Source organism: Myotis daubentonii, chromosome 18 (assembly GCF_963259705.1).
Source record: "Myotis daubentonii chromosome 18, mMyoDau2.1, whole genome shotgun sequence".
Taxonomy (NCBI): domain Eukaryota; kingdom Metazoa; phylum Chordata; class Mammalia; order Chiroptera; family Vespertilionidae; genus Myotis; species Myotis daubentonii.
This window is the reverse complement of record NC_081857.1, coordinates 10,731,326-10,752,845: the sequence shown is the minus strand read 5'-3', so window position 1 is coordinate 10,752,845 and position 21,520 is coordinate 10,731,326. Positions and strand designations below refer to the sequence as shown.

Below are 21,520 nucleotides of genomic sequence, written 5' to 3'. Positions count from 1 at the left end.
GCATGGTCAGACATTGTATCTTTAGACTGATGTCAACTACAGAGACAAGCCAGAGCCTGAGACTAGAGAATGCCCAGTCTTGCCGTTGGGAAGAAGGTCTTTCCCAGACACACAACTCAGCCTCACTGGGCCCTTGTCCAGAAATAGAAAGGAAAGGCTGCCAGACTTGAGTTCCCTGCCTTTTACTAGCAGGGAATTGCATCACAGATCAGAGAGTCCACCCAGCTACCATGACACCATCAGCAATGTCAGCTTGCCCCTGGCACCCTCTCTGGTGGCAGATGAGAGAAGCATGAGTAGGATAAGAAAGGAGGGCACCCAAGGGTAACGGATGGTGGAGTGGGGTGGGGAGTGTGGGCACGAAATGCAGTGTTTCATGAGTTTGCTTTGTGTTGGGCACTTAACGCATTAGATCTTTTCTCATTTACATTTCAAACTGGTGCCCCTCACCCCTTCCCCACGGCTCTGTTCCTGGAGATGTCAGGACAATGAGATAGTCATGCCCAAACATTCGACTGTATATCCCAGCATCCCTCATTGTTCCCCAACCATTCAAAACAGGCAAAAATATCCAGTTTATTAGGCCTTTACTGAGCACCATCACTGCCCCACATTGTTCCAAGGATCATGGAGGACAAAAGAGAAGCATGGGGCGTTGTCTCTGGTGTCTTCCCAGATCTTAGTCAAACAAATAAATATATAACATCAGTTAAAACACTGACAGGAATTAAATAGAGATGTAATAAATATAGGAGCCTGCTTTGTAGCTTTTTCACAGCATCCGAGGGAGACTTCCGTGGCTGTTGTTGGGTCCACTTAAAGAATGAAGTCTTTGGGGATACGCCTGGACCAAGAATGGTTCGGAGTGGGAAGTGCCCAGAGAACATCACAGGGAGGGCACTCTTGAAATGACAAGGAGAATGAGGAGGGCGTTCCTGTCTGGGAAATTAGAGCTGGTAGAATTTCTGCATCCACGTCAGGAGAATGTCCACTTCCCCAAAGGCTTTGGTCTGCGCTGCTTCTATGTCCAGCTGAAGGGAAAGAAGAGTTGAAGATCTGCCATCTTAGCCGCAAGCGTAGTTACCTTCCAACCACCCCTCCCGGACCTGGCTGACTCCACCTTAGGGCGGCAGCCCCTTTGGGATGGCCTCTGAGGAACTCACCCACCCATCACTTGTCCCCCGTCTCTGTGTGTTGCCCACTTTCGGGTTGAAAACAGTGGGTAACAGTGAGTCAGGAGCCAGGGAAAAGCATCTGTGGCCCCTGCCAACAAGAACCCTAGAATCCCGGTGTGGGTGGGTCTGGTCCACCTCCTGAGTTCACTGTATAGCCAACACTGAGGCCTGGGTGGCCCCTTTCCTTTGTGTGTGATTGCTCTCCATTTATTTTTAGGCTGATGTATCTGTTCCTTCAAAAGGTCATCAAAATCATCCATGTTGGGGATGGGGAGCTGGGGATGACATTTGGCATTTCTTTGTTGTATTAATTTGGGAAAAAGTAATATATTTCCCCATGATGTTTTTCCTCACAAATTAAACCAGATAAGCATTATGGAAAATACCATGTATGACACTGGTTCTCAACCTTCTGGCCCTTTAAATATAGTTCCTCATGTTGTGACCCAACCATAAAATTATTTGCTACTTCATAACTGTAATGTTGCCACTGTTGTGAATCATAATGTAAATATCTGACATGCAGGATGGTCTTAGGCGACCCCTGTGAAAGGGTCGTTCGACCACCAAAGGGGTCACGACCCACAGGTTGAGAACCACTGATATATGGAGATGTGTGTGGGGGGGGGGGGGGGGGTGCAAGCCAGTCTCCCTTCTTTCTCCCTCACTCCCGACTCCAATTGCCCAGGAAAAGGGCTCAGGAGTGAAATCATCCCCTAGGGAAAGAGAATAGCGTTTTCATTTGAAAACTGGCAGGAAAATATAGTATGTCGTTTGTGGTGTTTATGCAAAGTAAATGCTACTTCATGTAAACATGGCTGTGCTCCTGCTAAGTCAGGTGGCTTTGGGGCAAGCCTGGAGGAGGCGATTGCATTGCATTTGCTTTAGGTCTCTGAGGCATCTGACTGCGACAGCTTAAGCAAGCCCTGAGCTCCCAGCCCTGCTTACCTGCTTAAACGCTGCCTGGAACAGCAGAAACCGCCTGCGTGCGCTCTCGCGGATGGGAAACATCTCATTTTCCTGCTGGAGAACAGAAAAAAGGTTGTGCCGGGTGTTGGGTGGGGGCAGAGGCAAGCCCCCTCCCACTCCTTCCTAGTGATGCCAGAGGGTCCCGGGGCCTCGGAGGACAGCGCTGAGTCCATGTCCTCAAGGAGCCAAGGCTGAATCCCACCGCGTGGCAGGGCCGCCTCCAGTTCCCACAGCGGCCTTGCCAGGTAGGGGCGATCATCCCGTTTTATACATAAGAAACCTGCAGAGGGCCAACCAGCTGGCTAGACGCAGAGCTAGGCTGGAACCCAGAACTGCTGGTGTCCAAAGCCTGCTGTGCTCTTTTCTCACGACTCCCTGTCGTGGTGTAAAAGCCAGGACCAGCTAAGGCAGTGGTTCTCCACCTTCTGGCCCTTTAAATACAGCTCCTCATGCTGTGACCCAACCATAAAATTATTTTCGTTGCTACTTCATCACTGTAATGTTGCTGCTGTTATGAATCATATTGTAAATATCTGATATGCAGGATGGTCTTAGGCGACCCCTGTGAAAGGGTCGTTGGACCGCCAAAGGGGTCGCGACCCACAGGTTGAGAACCGCTGAGCTAAGGGGAGCGGAGTCTCCTCCAAACACACCGTTTCCCATGGTGCCTGGTCCCAGCTTTGTTCTACTCACGCTGGGCTGCAGTTTCGACAGGATGACAATGAAATTGTTGGCCAGGGTGGAGAATGACTTCAGGATCCTGAGTTCAGCTGCCTTCTTGTGGTAGTTTCTGAACACGGTATTCAGGTAGAAGTTCAGCAGGGCACGGAGGAGGTAGCAGCTCTCAGCGCCCTGAGGAGGGTCTGGGTCATGAGGGAGCCGAGGCCTCTGCCCACCCTGGCCCTGGATGAATGACCCACACGTCGCCGACGCAAGATAGGCACAAAGGAAGCAGGGGTCTTCCAGGAGATGCTGCTAAACGTTACACGTGAAGGAGCCTTCACCAGCATGGGCAGTGGCACCTTTGGTTTCTGGCAGGAACCACAGGCCCAGAGAGAAGGGCTTGCCCAGGGTCACACAGCTGATCAGTGGCACACACAGGTCTAGTTTCTGACCCCCCCCCCGCCCCCAACATCTGCTCAATAGCCATGTGGGGTGATAGACCCTGAAAAGCACCCAAAACTTGGTGGTTGTGAATTGGCAGGAAAATGGGCTGGAAGGAGAAGAAATGAGGAGGGAAAACAGCATCCTTGAACACAGGGCTTGCACTCCAGCCCCCTTGAGAGCCCCAGAGCAAAGCTCAGCGTCTTAGGGATCGGGGCAGTATCTGTGTGCTCGCTGGCTGACTAGCTGGGTGACAAGAAGACAGAGATGGGTGAGAGAAAAAGGATGGAAATGGGAGGAGACCCAAGCAGATGCAAAAGAGAAAGATTGATGGCGACTCTCTGAGCAAGTGGAGACAGATGTTTACAAGCCTTCGTCTCCACCCTCGCCTCACGCCATCACACGCAAGCCCACATAACCCAGGTTCTGGGTGCAAACCCCGTGCATGAACTTCCTTGGCTCACTGCCCAGCCCTGTCCTGGTAGGCCCAGCCGGGGGCAGAAGGGAAGTCTTCTGTCAGCCTCCCCAGACAACCCCTCACCCCCACCCACAGAAGACCAGCCATGCTCCTTCCCCGAGGAGGTGTGATTACCGAGACGTTCTGCAGAACCTCCCTTCGCAGCAGCTGGACACTCATGATGTTATCCTGAGCTTGCTGTGGGAACAGGAAGAAAAGATGTCTCCGTTCGGAGGCAGCATAGAAACCAACCGTGCAAATGCATGGGGTGGAGATACAGGTTTCAGCCACAGACAATCACTAAACTTGGCCCCCAAGGTCAGATGCAATCCCAGGAGTTCTTAGAGCCTTGATCAGGAACCTGTTTGATTCCTCTGAGACAAGAGGAAATAACCCTATTTGGTTTGAGAACCCCTAAGGGCAAGATTTTACCTCCCTTTGCCAAGAGGTGGGGAAATCCTGCTTTTCTCACCCACGGGGCATTCCCTGCAGCCCAGACATTCATTCATTTCAGTTCTTGGATTTCGATTCAAAGAATCATCGAGAGAGGAAGGAGCTTTTGAGCTCCTTTGTCCCACATCCTCATTGTGCAAATAAGGAAACTGATGGGGATGAGGGTACTTTATGGGCTGGTTTCAAGGTCATGATCACACATAGGGGTCCTGTCTCCAGGGCAGCACTCTCCCCTCCCAGGCTGCCCCATTGAGCGCCCACTTTCTGCCTTGCCTCTGGATTGTCCTTTAAGGAGGTGAGTGCATTTGTGAGGGCACATATTAGAGCAGGCCTAAGAGAAATCCGGTCACATTTCACCAGCAGCCCCCTCACTCAGCATTAACCATTCTTTCTACCTTTAGCCAAAGTGTAAGCAGGTGGTGGCAGACTAGCAGGATCCTGGCTAAACAGTAGGTGAAAACTCCAGTAATTGGGACTCAAAGGACTTCCCGTGACTTCCCATTGCTGGAGTCTCCTGGCCGCCTGGATGAACAGGCTCTGTTCTTTATTCCTCGTGAGCTGTTTATTTTCCTATGGACTGACCATGTCTTTCTGAGCCTCAGTTTCCCCATGTGCAAGAGGAAATGTGCGCTTGCGATGTCTCTCACTTCACAATGTTATTCCAGGGTGATGATTAGCAAGGCACAAAGGGCTCCATAATCATAAACTATTATCCTTTCCATGACAGTAACCCCAGCAGCTGGGTCCAGAGGGACACTTCACTCACCACAATGTCCTTCACGGCCCGGGAGGCCTCCCACAGTTCCTGGAAAACTACCCCTTCCACACGGCAGGGCCCAAATTGGAATTCTTGGCCTTGGGCTCCGGGACCTTGGCTCCAGATAAGCAGGATGAGACTCAGGCAGGGGAGGGCTGTCTTCTGCATTGGAGAGCTCATCTGCAGCAGACGAAGGACCGGGAGGATGCTGCTGGGAGGAAGGGAGACCGGCCGCTGAGGTCGGCCTTCTGGCCCAGGACCGGTACACCCAGAAATAACGCTCCTTGGCTCTGCCTCGCCAGCCTGGCAAACCGATAGGAAACCTGAGACTACGGTGGGCTGCTAGAGTTAGAATATTGCAAACATGTGGTGCCCCAAAGGTGGGGTGAGGGTCTTTCTGCCCCTCATCTCATACCCGCTGGTCTCACTGTCTCACTATCTGCCCACCCCCTCATGCCCATCCACGTCACACATACTGGGCACCTTCTTCCTTACTCCATACCCTTCTCTCTAGCCAACAACCTGCTAGTCAGAATTTGACCAAGAAGAGTGAAGAAATGGGCAGGGGGAGGGGGCAGTGGGTGGTGTTTACAATGTGCCAAAGAACATGTATAGGGAGCCCAAACTCAAGGGTAGAGCTGAACTAGATGTTTGCTTGCCTGTGTTCTGCCCCTCAGGCACCAGGCACATCTGGGCAGGTCTTTTTCTCACTCCAGACCACCTCTGACTCCTCATCACGAGGGAGCTGAGGGATTAATCCTGGCACACCCTCACTCTGCTACCTCAACTGACGACTCACTTTTGACCCTAAGAATTGGCTTTTTAGGTAACTGAACAGGAGGGAGGAATCACATTTCTGGATGACTCACCTTGAAAACTTGCACTAGAGGGCCAATTGGGAATGACTATGAAGAGGCCCCAAGCTAGAGAAAGGCGAACCATTATCTATTTGTCATACGTGTACCCACAACATTCCTTCTCCCTCCCTTCTTTGCCCCTTGCTCTTCTTCCTTTCCTCCCTCCCTCTCTTCCTCCCTCCTTTCCATCTGTCCTTCTTTCCTTCTTCCTTCCTTCCTTCCTTCCTTCCTTCCTTCCTTCCTTCCTTCCTTCCTTCCTTTCTTCCTTCCTTCCACAACCATTGAAGAACCTTTCATATTCCAGGCAGTGGTCTCCCACCTGAAGAAACTCATTCTTCCACCCCAAGGCTGGACAGGAAGATGGGAGAAGGCCTGTTTCTGAAATGACTGCCAACATACGGGCAGGGTAGTGGGACCCAAGACCAGCGCCCAGTATTCTCCGCCACGCAAGTCTGAGCTTCAGCAATGCCCTCGGGTCTTTCTCAAACTCCATTCTGTTCTCTCAAACTCCACAGACTTCAAAGCCTCTCTGGAAAATTCATCTCTGGGCCTCATACTCCTCCTGCTTTTCTTCCCATCCGGCCTAAATTCTTCTTGGTGTTAAATCAGAAGAGGCGGCACCACATCCACGGTTAGATCTTATCCTTCCATACTCAGTGAAAGAGTTGGCACTGCCATCCCAACCCCCATTCCCAGGGAGGCGGCAGTCAGCTGCTCAAAGCCAAGCACTCAGGAATTCCCACATCACTCACCTCCAGGCTGGAGTCGATGCTTGAGGTTCGCTGTTTGGAGGTGTCTGGCTCCTGCTACCGAGGGGGGAAGTTGGGAGGCACCCTCACCACTCACCAGTCAGGATGTCACTGTGGGTGGAAGGTTCCTGTCTGGGCTGTGGAAGTCATTTCAAAAGTAAAGGTGTGCAGGCCAGTTTTGTGAAGATTCATATATATATGGGGGCTAGGGCGGGGGGAGGAGGAAGAAGAGGGAGGCGGAGAAAGGGAAATTGGTCATGCTTTCCTAGAGAATTACTTCATTGCCTAGTCACCCTTCACTCGAAGACAATGGGGCAAGGAGAAAGTCGCCCCTGAGGTGAGATGATATCTGGGTCTGAGTTCTGGCTTTGCCCTTGTCTGTGTGACCAGGGGCAAGTCTCCTAGGGACCCTGAGCCTCAGCTTTTGTACCTATAAAATTTGAAAAAAGGAAAAAAAAAAAAGGAAACCGCCCTACTTCCCCCAGAGGCAGGTGTAAAGAGCAAATGACACAGAGGTGCTTTGTAAAGTCTATACACGTGGAAGTACGTTATTGCTGTGTAGAGTACACCAGCCTCCTCACTGCTCAAATCATTCAATAGTTATGCCCTTTAATGACGGGACAGTAGCCAAGAGGCTAAGGGTAGCCTATAAGTACTTCTTCAATGGATCAGGGACAGGAATTTTAGGGGGATTTCCTGACATGCAACCAGGGTGACAAACACTCAACCAATATATGTTGGCCGGGTTCTGTGTGTGCAAGGCTGGGTCAGAACCTAAAGACCTGTGTCCTGTGGACCAGCTTCGGACTCTGCTGCTCTGCTGGGATCCCTCAGAGGATGCAGTAATGGCATGTCAGGAGCATCAAGCAGTCACGGGGCCTGATTGTACCAGGGACGCGCAGTGGCATGTCAGAGCATGAGTGTAGTCACAGGGCCTGACTGTATGTCCAGCTGGCAAGACACACAGGGGTGGACTGCAGAGAGTTCCCAAAGCACATTCCACAGAACCTAGCCCCGAGAGATGCTTATCTATAAGACACTCCACAAAACAAGAGATTCATTGTCAGTAAATTAGAGGCCTGGCCTGTGCCAGCCTCTCTGGGAAACCTGTTCAGCTCCTGAGAATATTGACCTGAGAAGTCCCATGAGGGCAGGGCCAGGCCGGGTGTTTAGCTTTGCTTAGCCCAGCATTTCCCCTGAGTGTTTGACCACGCCCCTTGGAAACAGTTGGGAAAACACTAGACTCCCCCCCCCCCCCAAAAAAAAAAAAAAAAAAAAAAAAAAAAAAACCACTAGACTCTGAATCAGGGTCTATTATACTTGGCATATTCCGGGCCAAGTATAAGCTAAGAATGGCTTAGCTCCGTGATATAAGAATGGTTTATACATTTTTGTTTGTTTGTGGTTGGTTGGTTGGTTGGTTAATCTTCACCCAATGATATTTTTTCCATTGATTTTTAGAGAGAGTGGAAGGGAGGGGGGAGGGAGGAGGAGAAAGAGAGAGAGAAACATCGATGTGAGAAAGACACATCGATTGGTTGCCTTCCGCACACGTCTCAATGGGCAGGGATCAAACCTGCAACCCAGGTATGTGCCTTTGACTGTGAATCAGACCCAAGATCCTTTGGTATGTGGGCCCGATGCTCTAAATACTGAGCCACACTGGCCAGTGCTGGTTTTCAGACTTTAAGATACTTTTTTTTTAAATCAAAAGAATGATATTCTGTGACGTGAAAAGTTTGTGAAATTCCCATTTCAGTGTTCATAAATACAGTTTATGCCCATTTGTTCACTGATCTATGCTGCTGTCGTGCTTCAGTGACACAGAGGAGTCGTTGTGACTGAGACTGTGTGGCCCCAAAAGCCTAAAATATCTACTCTCCGGCCCTTTATAGGGGGAGATTGCAGAGCCCTGCTCCAAATCACCTTCCTGCACAAACATTCTTAAACCTCGGTCTAGGAGTAGGGTGTGCTGTGAGGGGCAGGAGAACTTTCTCCAGCTCAGTGCAGAAGACAGACACTGGGAGGAGCAGCCCTTCCCAATCTCTCCAATTGGCAGACTCTTCCCAGTCTCTCTGGCACTCTCACCCTTCCTCCATCACACACAGAGATCTGCAGTCCCCAGCCAGCAGCCTGGCCTGCTCCTGCTGCCTCTACAAGGACCAAGCTTGAGTCCTTTGCTTTGCTCTGGGAGGGCCTGAGTCTTGCCCTCTAGTGTAGGTGGGGCCCCACATCACACCCTTTTTTTCCCCTTCAGGGTTGAGGGCATTACTAAAAATCCCTAACCACTGTGGGAAGAAGATGCCTAGAGGTATTGAGAAGACAGAAAAGAAGACAAAGTCAGCCCAGCCAGTGTGGCTCCTCTGAACCAGGAGGTCACAGTTCAATTCCCAGTCAGGGCATATGCCTGGGTTCCGTCCCCAGTAGGGGGCATGCAGGAGACAGCCAATCAATACTTGTTTCTCATCATCAATGTTTCTATCTCTCTCTCCCTCCCTCTCTGAAGTCAATAAAAATATATTTACAAAGCAAAAGAAGAAGAAGACAAAGTCAGAGTGTTGGGGCAACAAATGAGAAGAAGGCAGAAGAGGGCTGGAAAGACCAGACAGATAGTGAAATCAGGAAGCTGAGAGGGACTTGAGCCTCGGGGGCGACTGCAATCCTAGATGACTGTCTACTGCTAGGCAGGAGGGACGAGCTGTTAGCAGGGCAGGCCAGAACAGAGGCATGAGGTCATGGATACAGCTCACTAGGCTCCAGGATATCCACCTGGCATCATGAGTAGCTCCTTCTGTCTAAGGAAGGATTAATATAGCATGGACGTTCCAGGCAAACACGTGCCTGAGTCTCAGGCTCTACTGAGCTGACCGTAACACGATGACCTGGGAAGGGAGGCTGAGGAGAGAACTCGAGACCCTTGGCACAACATCAACTGTGATTGTTGGTTATGAGGACCAGCTCTGCATGCTGGCAGACGTGGGTTCCAAGTGTGACTGAGCCACCTACGAGCTCTCTGAGCCTCAGCTTCCCCATCTGTGAAATCAAGTCCTCCCTGGGCCACCAGGACACAATGACATAGAGCCTTGCTCCTCAAAGTGTGGTCTGTGGGACCAGCCCCAACACAACCTGGGAGCTTGTGAGAAACTCAGCATCTCAAACCCTCCCCCGAAACGACTGAATCAGAATGTGTTTTAAGAAACTCCCCAGATGATCATGTGTATTGAAATTTGAGAAGCATCTACATAAAACAAATGAAACATTTAACCCAGTTTCTTCCACGAGGTAAAAAGCTGAACAAACGAGAGCTTCAAGTGAAAGGGGAAAGAAAGGGCTGGAGCAGTGATTCTCAATGGGGCATTCCCAGGGGACTTCTGACAATGCCTGGAGAGATTGCTGGTTGCCATAACTGAGGAGTGGGGTGGGGGTGGGGCGAAGGTGCTACTGACATGTGTAGAAGGGGCTACAAATGCTGCTAAACATCCCACATGGCACAGGATGGCGCCTCACCACCAATAATTATGTGACCCCAAATGCCCATAGTGCAGGGGCTCAGAAATCCTGGATGAGAGGAAAGCAGTGGCTGTGGGGAAAAGAGTGAAATAGGAACAGAGAAGGATAAGAAGGGAACCGCGTTAGGGAAAGGAGCAGCGGACTGGTGCAATGGTCAGGGGAGTGGAAAAACAAGATAGAAATTGGGGAGACGGTGCCCAGATGCTTGTGGGTGGGAATGGATGGGCGAGGCCTGACCCCTGGCTTCCCCTGGGGAAGCTCCACATCCAGCCTTCGAGGCTGGAGAAAGTGGAGCCAGTCCAGACCCATATATTTTTATCCAAACGTCATCCTGGACCAGACTAAAACCTGAGGCTCTTCCAATCTCTTGAATCTTCTGGAACTTGGGGGATTTCCTTTGCAAACATATTGGGTGAGAGAAAGGTGCTCTGAGGATAAATTTGATTCACAGGGCCACTTTCTTTCCCAACATGCCCCTTGTGAGATTTCGGGCTGTTATTCTGATAATCTCATGCCACCTCTGTCATGTACATCTATCTGTAGAGAAGGAATTTTACATTTGAGAAGTCAATCTATTACCGCCCCACACCCCTACAAATTCCCCTGAACCTCTAGAGCAGCAGTTCTCAACCTGTGGGTCACGACCCTTTGGGGGTCGAATGACCCTTTCACAGGGGTCACCTAAGATCATCGGAAAACACATATATAATTACATATTGTTTTTGTGATTAATCACTATGCTTTAATTATGTTCAATTTGTAACAATGAAATTGGGGGTCACCACAACATGAGGAACTGTATTAAAGGGCCGCGGCATTAGGAAGGTTGAGAACCACTGGTCTAGAGAAAGGGATTGACACAGATGGAGAAGGGCCGCTGTCCATTGCTGTGGGAAGCAATCAAGAGCTCACTCTTACATCTGAATGCCCCCTCTTTCTGGTTGATGGAAATGCCACCCAGAAAAGAAGTGATGAACATATTAATTAAGATTTCCTGAGAGCCAAGAGATAAAAGAAAGTTACATCATCAATTTCTTCCAGTGCATTAACTTTGATCTTCACTCTAAAAGAGATTTTTATCTTCCTTTTGGCTGGGAAACGCATGCAGTCATGGATGTAGGATACCTGGGCATTTTGTCAACCCCTTTCATTATAGTAGCGATGCCGTTGTAATGAGCTAGTTATTCATAATAGGAAAGGAGCAAAAGCGAGGCCAGACATTGGAAGCGTGGTCATTTGGGCAACTTCACCAGGAAGCTGCAGTTTCACACTCCCCAGGGAACCACTGGCCCATTCCCTGCAAAACACTGGGGGAGAGGGTCCCACAAAGGGGACATCTATGCGTGCACAGTGAAGTTAGGGACGGTGCCTGTCAATCTAGCCTAGGGAACCATGGGTTGGCCAAGTGGGCCGGCCACTGCAAGTCGGCCAAAATTTGGGGATACATAATCCTTCAAAATAGGTACTCTCTCTCCTTCTGGTTGCTCTCTGGCTCCTTTGGCTTTGCTCCTGCCCATGTTTCCTCCACAGCCATGTAGTCCTGCAAACCCCGCATGCCATGGGCTGATGGATTACAGCTGGAAACACAAACTATGCTAGGCTGATGCTGGATTGAACTGCATCAACATGGACCGGAAACTCCGGACACTGGCTCGAATTCCAGCCCTAATGAGAGCCATAGCTACATGTCTTCCTTGGAGTGACAAAGGGAAATGGGACCGCAACTCAGGGATTTAATTCCACGCAAATAAAAGTCACTCATCCTCCTGTGTGGGTCTCAGAAAATTCCTTTTATCGGGATATCGTAAGAATTCCACTCCCATGAACAATAGGTGGGGGTGGGGATCTCTTCTGACCGATAACAGCAGCTGCCACTGTTCCAGGAGCAGAGAGGAGAGGTGTATGTCCACCGGTTGGCCCCTTAGACTTGCATGCTGCCATGCCTCTTTCTCCTCCATCATTGGTCTATTAAATGACTTATTACAGGCATTCCAAAGGATGAAAGGAAAACCAAACACAAATTATTCTTACACTTGCACAGCATGCTCAGTTATAGAAATATTTCCAAGGGAATTTTCTCACTTGCTATTTACCATAACCCTTTGCGATATTATTTCATTGTATATTAGAAAGCTGAGAGTCAGAAAAGTCTAATAATTTTTCCCAAGTCACCTAAATAAATGACAGAATCAGAACTAGAGTATAGGTCTTCTGGCTTTTAGAACAGTATTCTTTCCCCAGTGCCACTCTTCTATGCAACCTTTCAATCTTGCATCCATTCATTCATTTACTAAACACATATTTCCTAAGCACCCACTGAGGGTCAGAAGAGACTGTGCAAGCCCAGCTGGCATGGCTCAGTGATTGAGTGTCAGCCTATGAACCAAGAGGTCACGGTTCAATTCCCAGTCAGGGCACATGCCCGGGTTGTGGGCTTGATCCCCAGCGTGGGGCATGCAGGAGGCAGCCAATCAGTGATTTTCTCCCATCACTGACGTTTCTATCTCTCTTTCCCTCTCCCTGCCCCTCTGAAATCAATAAAAATATACTTGATTTTTTAAAAAGAAGAGGCTATGCAAAAAAATTACTATAATAACTTTTATGTAAAAGGTCCAGAAAATACAAATCTATAGAAACACAAAATAGAGTAGTGGTTGCCTGGGGCTTGGAGTTAGGCAGGGGCTGGGTGGGTGGGCAGAACGGAAGTGACTGCTCCTGAGTCCAGGGTTTCTTTGGGGGTAAAGACAACGCGTGTTCTCTAACTGCTGAAAATGTTAAGAATTCTCTTAATAAAAGTGGCCTGACACCAGACCATGACTTCAGAAGTGTTAATGTTGAAATGTGGATGCAAACATGTCTGTTAACAAAACTGTTGAATGGTGTTTGAGAAATCAAGTTGTTTTCTTTTACAGATACTTTTCTAAGTCAATTCTCTACCCCTCCCCCATTCTGAGAAGTACTTGTACAGACTGCTGAGGGAAAAAAAATTTAATTCCTTTTAAAAAACAAATCAGAGGCTATGTACAAAAGTGCAAAGGGAGAGTGTAAGTAGGTGTTATTGCAGAACTGGTTAAAAGCGAATGCAGCTGCTAAGTGACACAATGTACCTTTACTTCTGCACCGATGAGGCCCCCCCCCCCCCCGCCCCCCGATTTTCTGGAAGAAGTTCATTTTCAGAGCGTGGACTATAACGCAGCATATAACGCAGATACAGAAACAAAGAAGTTTGCTAATTCTTTATATTTCCAGCTGTTGAGACAATATTTTTTTGAGAGCTGAGGTTACCTCTAGCAGCCAAACCAGAGGCAGCAGAGGCCAGAATGCTACAGCAATTGAAAACAGTACATGACCACCTCTCTTTTAGCATGTTCTTTATTCTCCTCTTCTAGAAGTGGTAGACATCGATTTCGTTTGATTATCTGTCGTCTTAAAGAAGCTGCATCTCCCACAGGCCTGTCATCTGAAGTCCCTTCACCTGTTGCCTCTATTGTGGGGTGCGGCTACAGTGTTTGGACAAGTTCAAGCCTTGGACTGATGAGAAGGCACAGTCGTCTCATGGCCACGTGCAAGTCCCAGCTGGAGGGCAGGGCCTTCCCAGCACAATTATAGCCAACAGCTGTCGTTGTAAGCTTGAACCTATGGTCCGAACACGTGGCCCTACGTGCCTGAGTGATGTGGGCTTGATAGAGTTCAGGTGCATGTAATTGAGTAGGCTCGAAACCCACGCGAATGTTGTAAACATCTTGATCACGCCCCTACTTTGCCTCGTGGCATCAGCTATAAAATAAAGACGTGGCTTGTGGGCGTCATCGCTGTCTCTCAGAGAAGCAGCGTCCCACCGAGACCCAGCTTTCATTCTCTTGTCTGTCTTTTCTAAGCCTTTCATCGCCCCCACTCAGGGGCACTGAACCAGGCTGAGCTGGCATGAGCATGCCATGGCCGTGCCGGCTCCCCACACTCTACGTTTGAAATGCCATACCTGACATTGTCATGATGGTGATCAGAAGTGGCAGCGGTAGAACTGATAACAATTTGGCCAACAGCATTTTCCCTCCTAGAACACTCTCTTTTCAGCCTGCCAACTGCACGGGTTTCTTCATCTTGAGGGTTGAGGAGATCTTTCTAAATCCAGAACGTCCAGTCCTCTTTCACATAGCATAAGGACAGGGGGAGGTGTTGGTAGTGCCAGACGTTTAAAGGAAGTTGACTGGATGAGGTAAAGATCTGCTGGTCTTGAACATGAAATGTCTTCATTATTTCCTGCTATGACAATCCTCTCCGACACTTGCATAATTACACCAGCATGTGGAACTCTTCTTAGAACTTTGGTTCCGGGTCAGCATTTGATGGGGCTACCCTTACGTTTTCCAGGACCCTCGTTTGCTGACTAACACCTGTGGACACAAAAAGGGCCATTGACAAGCTCAGGGGAGGCCTGCGTGGTGGCCGTACAAACTCAGAGACCTCCAATAAGCACATAGGATGGTCTGAAATGAAAACTTTCTAACTCAAAGCAGTTCGAGGAGGGTAGCCATGTCCTAGGGCAGTGGTGGGCAAACTGGCCCCTTGAGTGTGGCTCTTCCACAAAATACCACCAATTGAAACTTCGTGGGCCATGCCACGGGGCCAAAGAGCCGCATGTGGCTCGAGAGCCGCGGTTTGCCGACCACTGTCCTGGGGAGGTATTGTTCCCTAACAAATGCCAACCTTCACCTCAACTGAGCCTGTCGGTTGTCTTTTTGCATCTAAGATAGCATATCTGGTAACATACCTTTCAAATATCAAGCAATTCCTTTTTCTCCAGAGCCCTCAGAGCACAATCACCATGCTGTCAACTGTTCACTAGCCTGTGTACCCGCTTATGTAAAAGAGGCATATGTCTATTCCTTCCACTTTTTATTCAATCCCAGAGGTTTCCCCACTTTGCTTTCTCCTGACTCTGTAGTCTATCACCAGTGGACTTCATGGAACCCTTTTACATCTTCCCCTTTGACTCTGATGTATAAAATAAGTGGTAAAACTGCCATTTGGGGATGCCTTTTCTTAATCCTTTGAGATTTTGCTTCCCAGCAATGGTGGTCAGTTTAGATCACATAAACTCATAAAATTCTTACAGATTTGGACGTTTCTTACGTTGACATTTACTTGGACCACCTGCAGACCCAGACCCGTGCTAGGCACCAGCAGGGGCCATTGTGTGCCATTGGCTCCTTGTTTTGCATCAGGTGAACTTGGGTGAGTTTTTGTGTGGGGTTTTTTGTTGTTGTTGTAGGGTTGTTGTTGTTGTTTTTTGGGGGGGGGTGTTGCTTTTTTGTTTGTTTGTTTTTAAAGAATAGTTTATTGTTTCGTTTTTGTTTTTCTTTAGAGAGAGGGGGGGGGAAGGGAGAGGGACATAGAGAGAGGAACATTGATGTGAGAGCACAGCATCTATCGGCTGCCTCCTGCATGCCCTCTACCAGGGATCGAGCCCAAAACTTGGGTTCATGGGACAATGCCCAACCAACTGAGCCACACTGGCCAGGATTTGAGGTTTTTTTAAAAATATATATTTTATTGATTTGTTTTACAGAGAGGAAGGGAGAGGGATAGAGAGTTAGAAACATCAATGGGAGAGAAACATCGATCAGCTGCCTCCTGCACACTCCCTACTGGGGATGTGCCCACAACCAAGATACATGCCCTTGACCGGAATCGAACCTGGGACCTTGGCGTCCGCAGGCCTACGCTCTATCCACAGAGCCAAACCGGTTAGGTTTTGGGAGAGGTTTTAAGGTGAGAGTTTTGTAAGTAAATTTCCTGTGCCTCAGCAATGGTTATAGAGGGCCATGTTTTTAGAGCCATTTCAGCTTCTATCTGAATTAATATCCTTAGTAGTCCTTGTTGGGTTAGGCAAGGTGGGAAGTTTTATTTCTGCCAAAGACTGTTTGGATATTTATAACATCATTTGCAGACCATACAAAATTATCAACTTAAAAATAAGCCTGCTATATTTGATCAAACATTTAATTAGTTCACCCCTAGTGCCTTGGCAGGGCCAGACCACATGATTTCTTGGGCCTTATACGGCTGGAACTTCCCCACCCCTGGAACCATTAGGGGTAAGCACAGTCCCATAATTAAGTTCTGATGTTTATACATAAAATTCCTTTCTTAATATTCATTGCCCTGATTTAAGGTACGAGATCCTGATTTTATTTGAGCTGTTCTTTGTTTTTAATTCTTGAGGTGGAACTAAGGGTTAAGGGTTGACAGAACCCAAGCTAAGGCATGATGAGAGGAAAATGGGTGCCTGGTTTTTAACTTTGGCTTTTTAATCAGAATCGCTTTCTGGGAGTCTGAACAAACCCCTTTTGCTGGATAAATGAGAGCCTGAGCTCACTTGTCTCTGAAGATGAGGGGCCCGTCCTCCAGCCTGAGTCTCGGGTATTCTTAGGTGACAGAGAATCTCTGTGGAGGTGTCAGGGGGCATGCCCCCATGACGTGCAGGAGCCCCACAGGGAATTCCAACCCCAGCAATTAATTACGTGACTCATCTGGGACATGCACACCCAACTAAGTTGGCCCAGAGGGAAGCTTCTGTACAAATGGTAGAGAGATCTAATCAACCAATGTCTGTTTTTCAATCAGAACCTGTTTCCTTCCAACTAGGGGATGATATGGGGCAGTATATATTTTTGCTAATCAAATATGCCCCAATTCACTTAATAGGGCAAAATTTTCTTAAAACTAATGATGCCCACATATCCTTTTTCCAGAAAAGTGAAATGTATTTAGAAGTAAACAAATAAGGTACTGAACCAATTGGGAAAATATTGATTTTAAAGAAACATTTCTCCACAAGAGGAACTTAACATTTGTTACAGGACATTCCAATACAACTTCAGGCCTTTTCCAGTTGCCAATATAATTTTATGCATGAGATGAAATTAAGCCCAATATACACGATCACTTTTTTAAAGGGGCTTATAATTCCATGTATGAGCTCCTGTAATTCTCCTATCCTTCCAGTAAAGAAACTCAATAGGAAAGGGTGGAAGATTTGTACATAATCTCATAGCTATAAATCTTCTCAAACACCCTGTTATTCAAAATTTACATAACCAATTATTTGCTATTCCTGTGGACTGCCAATACTTGTCAGTAATAGATTTATATGATGCCTTTTTCAGCATTTCTGAAAAAAATAAATAAATACCTCTTTGCTTTCACCTGAGAAGATCACGAGTTTACATGGATATACAGAGTCCCACCTATTTCTCTTAGATACTAAAAGCTGATTTAAATAATATTAAATTTTCTAGAGATTTCACTCTGACCCAATATGTGAATGAATTACTTTTATGTTCTAGGACAAAATTTACCTATTACAACCAATTGAGCCACACCAGCCAGGGTATGGCACTAAATCTTATCCCTTCCCTTGCCTGCCTTCTCTACCCCACCCCTTCTCTCTCTTCCTTTCTCCTCTTCTTATCTTCCCTTCTCCTCCCCGTCCCGCTCCTCCTTCTCCGTCTCCCCCTCTCCCCTACTCCTCCTTCTTCTTCTTTCTTCTTCTTCTTTCTTCTTCTTCTTCTTCTTCTTCTTCTTCTTCTTCTTCTTCTTCTTCTTCTCTCTCTCTCTCTCTCTCTCTCTCTCTCTCTCTCTCTCTCTCTCTCTCTCCCTCTCCTGAAAGAGCAAAGGAACAGAAAGTATTCTAGGTTGGATTTTCCCCTTGAAAATATGGTAGACATCCCAACTGTTCCTCACATTTCCTCTTCGTGGAACACAGGAAAACTGCACTTCTTTGCCCCACTGAAATTAGGCATGGCCATGTGACCATTCTGACCAGTTAAATCTAAGTGGAAGAAACATGTGTCATTGCACGTGGAAGGAATTAAGCCATGTTCTCAAATCCTGTTGGTGTGGAGATGGCAGCATTATAGGTGGAAGGATTTCCATCAGTCTGGGTTTCTGAATATCAGAGAGGAGCAGAGCCCCCATGCTAACATGTATTGAACATGTAAAATAAGTGAGAAATAACTTCTCTTGTAATCAGCCATTGAGAGAGATTGAGATATTATCTGTTACTGCAGCATAACTTAGCCCAACCTGACTAATACATAAGGAATGTTGTGGGGAGAAGGATTCAAAGCCCTTTAAAATCCCTTTGAAACCTCAGATAATGAATTCAGACTCTGCTATAGGCAAAACTGTGATCCGATATGCTATTTAGACAACTCATTGTAATCACAGAGATTCTCCGAATCCTTCTTTGATGGAAAGAACTGCTTTCTCCTTGAACACAATGTAAACGATGCATTCAGCAGGATGAGATCAGGTTATGGCATGAGGCTGACCACTTTGACATCCAGCAACCGGAGCACAGTCACTCGAGAGTCACACAATGGGGACGATAGCTCCAGACTGGAGGGTGGATGGGAGTCTGACACCCTACCTACCAGAGAGAGCTTTGTGCTCTCGGAAGGGGAGATGGAAAGGACCCTTCTCCTAGCAGATGCCAGCAAAATGTTTTGAACAAGCCAACTGCCACACACACACACACACACACACACACACACACCCACACACACACGCAATCACACTCCACCACACATACTTACTTAGTATGGATCTTAAAACTGGCAAGGAAAACCAGGCTAAGGCCTGATATGTCTGAGCTTGAGAAACTAGAGATTTTGTTCCTGATAAGGCTTACCGAACCACCAGCGGTTCTCAACCTGTGGGTCGCAACCCCTTTGGCGGTCAAACTACCCTTTCACAGGGGTCGCCTAAGACCATCCTGCATATCAGATATTTACATGATGATTCATAACAGTAGCAACATTACAGTTATGAAGTAGCAACGAAAATAATTTTATGGTTGGGTCACAACATGAGGAACTATATTTAAAGGGCCAGAAGGTGGAGAACCACTCCTAACCATTTTTTTGGGGGGGGGGGGGAGGCGCTCCTCATCTCCAGGCTTTGCCCACAAGTAAATGATCAAATCCAGGGGATCTTCAAAAGTCAAAGGACTGATGAAGAGTAGACGCTGCTTCCAGCCACAGTGGGCGGGGCTCTCTCCATAGACTCTGCCTTCAATTTCCGAAAAATGCCCTCTTGAATATTGCTCATGAAATTGAAGAGAAGGCATTTCCTGTTGCAGAGTATTTACCGCCTGGAAAAGTCACCATCCCTCTTCCCAGGCCAGAGAGATGGTCCCATTAGAAAGTGGATCTAATTGCTGAATCCTGGTTAATTCTGCTTTCCCACAATAAAATAATAATGTGGAATAGGATTGCCTGAATGTCCAGGTTGCAGTAGCCTATGATTGCAAATTAAAAACCTCAACATTCTGAAGCCCCATCTGCTCATGTAAACAGCACAGGCTCTTAAAGAGTTCACTCCCTCGAGTCTTTTGAGAATCCCCAGAAGAGTGTCTCCATAGGTGTGTCCGTGAACTGACCTTCGCCATCAGGGCTGGCGAGCCAGCTGCTGCAAGCTCCAACAGCTGCCCAATGATGCTGAGAATGGGACTCCCCTCACCAGGTCTTGGTGCCAACTTGCTGCAGCCAAAAGATGTTACGAAGTCACATTCTCCCTTTATAGGGTGTTTGGGCCCAAAGGATTACAGAGTTCAGTGAAACAGCTTTCCCAGTTTACACTCAGAACAATTCTTGGCCCCAGGATGTCCACGTGCCTCCATAGTGATTGGTTTGGGGCAGTTTCCGGTAACATGAGACCAGAATTCACATGTCATGAGGGTTGGGGGCTAAGGGGCAGCTCTCAGTTCTAGTCCAAAAGCCAGACCATTGTGTAGTATTTTACAAAGCACTTCCACAATTTTTAAAATATATTTTTATTGATTTCAGAGAGGAGGGGAGAGGGGGAGAGAGAGAAAAACATCAATGATGAGAATCATTAATCATCTGCCTCCAGCATGCCCCCTTTTGGGGATTGAGCCCACAACTGGGGCTGGCATATTCAGGGATGACCATGACTGCCAGGGGGTAGCACTTTGGGATTTCAACAGGAAGCTTGTCTGAGAGGTTACTAGGGCCCCCTTCAGCAGGCTCTGAACACTGATTTTTATTGCCCGGATCCTGTAAACCTGTGGAAAGTTCTGCACATCTTCTCAATCTCCCAACCTTTTATCAACTTTTCTAAATTTAGGTAACTTCCCTCAGGGAAAAGCTGTCCCCAATGCTGGGCTCACTTCTCTGGATTCCGGCTCCCATATCTCGGCCCTGTAATTATGCCTGTCTTGATATCTCTAATATCTTCAAGCAGGTGTGTGGGGTTTTTTTTTTTCATATTTTCTGATTTTCCCCCAACTTTTCTTGATTTCTTCTCAATGAGAAGTTTCATTTCAAATCCTCCTTCAGCCCAGTCAGTGTGGCTCAACAGTTGAGCATCGACCTGTGAACCAGAAGGTCACGGTTTGATTCCCAGTCAGGGCACATGCTCAGGTTGCAGGCTCCATCCCCAGTAGGGGGTGTGCAGAAAGCAGCCTATCAATGATTCTCTCACATCATTGATGTTTCTAGCTCTCTTTCCCTCTCCCTTTCTCTCTGAAATCAATCAAATGAAATAAAATAGCATCCTTCATGCAAACGAGTAAAGAGGAAAAATCCTTCTGCGCATTCACCAGGTCCCTAACAGCTGCGGAAAAATCACTGGACTCTGCCATTGGAAGGAAAGACAGACCTACCAGGCAGGTCTGTAAAGACTGAGTGAGACAACCTAGATGATGTGCTCAGTGGATTCCGTAGTTTTCTTCTTTGTTCCAGACTCTGAAAAGCTCAGAGCCAAATACTGATCCTTCTAACAACTTATGATTCAGAACCTTATCATCTGTCCTTTGTGGAACAATCTTAGTTCAGCTTCATGGTATTGTCTGTGTTCCAAGGGTTTCCCCTCGTTTCCTTACCTCTTTTGTTCTGCATGGATCTTTACAAGCCACTCTAACTCACTTTGATAGGAGGTGGAACATAACTGAGTTTTGAGTATTCGCTATATTTTCTGGACTCTAGTTCCTTATCATAAACAGGATTTGCAAATACTTACACCCAGACGATGGCCTGTCTTTTGAAGAGAAGAAGAGTTTCACTTTAATGAAGTTCAAATAATCGATTTGTTTCTTCTGTGGCCTGTGCTTTTGCTGTCATATCTCAAAAATATTTGGCTAACTCAAAGTCACAAATGAATTTGCTCAGGGCTTCTTTGAGAAGTTTTATAGTATAGATTGTACATTGAGATTCGTGATTCATTTTGAGTTAATTTTTACACATGAAATAAGGTGGGGATTCATTCATTTTTGCCTCCCATGCTATCTTATTATTTTAGCACCATTTCTTGAAAAGATTATTCTAGCTCCACTGAATCACCTTTGTACCTTTGTCAAAAACCAGTTGCTCATACATGTGTGGGTCTTTTTCTGGACTTTCTGTTATGTCCCACTGATTGATCTGTCTAGTTTTACACCAATACCACACTTTCTTGATGGCCAT

The 21,520-nt window shown here is 47.4% G+C and overlaps 1 protein-coding gene and 1 pseudogene across 10 annotated transcripts; both read right to left on the bottom strand.

Annotated features, from left to right (window-relative positions):
• Positions 1 to 570: 570 nt before the first annotated feature.
• On the bottom strand, positions 571 to 6,914 carry IL24 (interleukin 24). 10 transcript variants are annotated; one of them, XM_059674615.1, is made up of 7 exons: positions 6,525 to 6,854; positions 4,925 to 5,238; positions 3,841 to 3,903; positions 2,838 to 2,996; positions 2,124 to 2,195; positions 1,164 to 1,408; positions 899 to 1,031 (listed from the first exon to the last, which is right to left on the bottom strand). In XM_059674615.1, exons 2-7 carry the CDS (start codon positions 5,093 to 5,095, stop codon positions 1,022 to 1,024), a joined length of 720 nt encoding a protein of 239 aa, XP_059530598.1. In that variant the 5' UTR covers positions 5,096 to 5,238; positions 6,525 to 6,854; the 3' UTR covers positions 899 to 1,021. The 10 variants fall into 10 exon arrangements, with proteins under 10 accessions (XP_059530602.1, XP_059530601.1, XP_059530598.1 ...); XM_059674613.1 differs by having other exon boundaries at positions 2,124 to 2,198; positions 4,925 to 5,218; positions 6,525 to 6,723; XM_059674611.1 differs by having other exon boundaries at positions 2,124 to 2,198; positions 4,925 to 5,123; positions 6,525 to 6,723.
• A 6,231-nt stretch (positions 6,915 to 13,145) lies between these two features.
• LOC132221089 (mitochondrial fission factor-like) lies at positions 13,146 to 21,520 on the bottom strand (annotated as a pseudogene).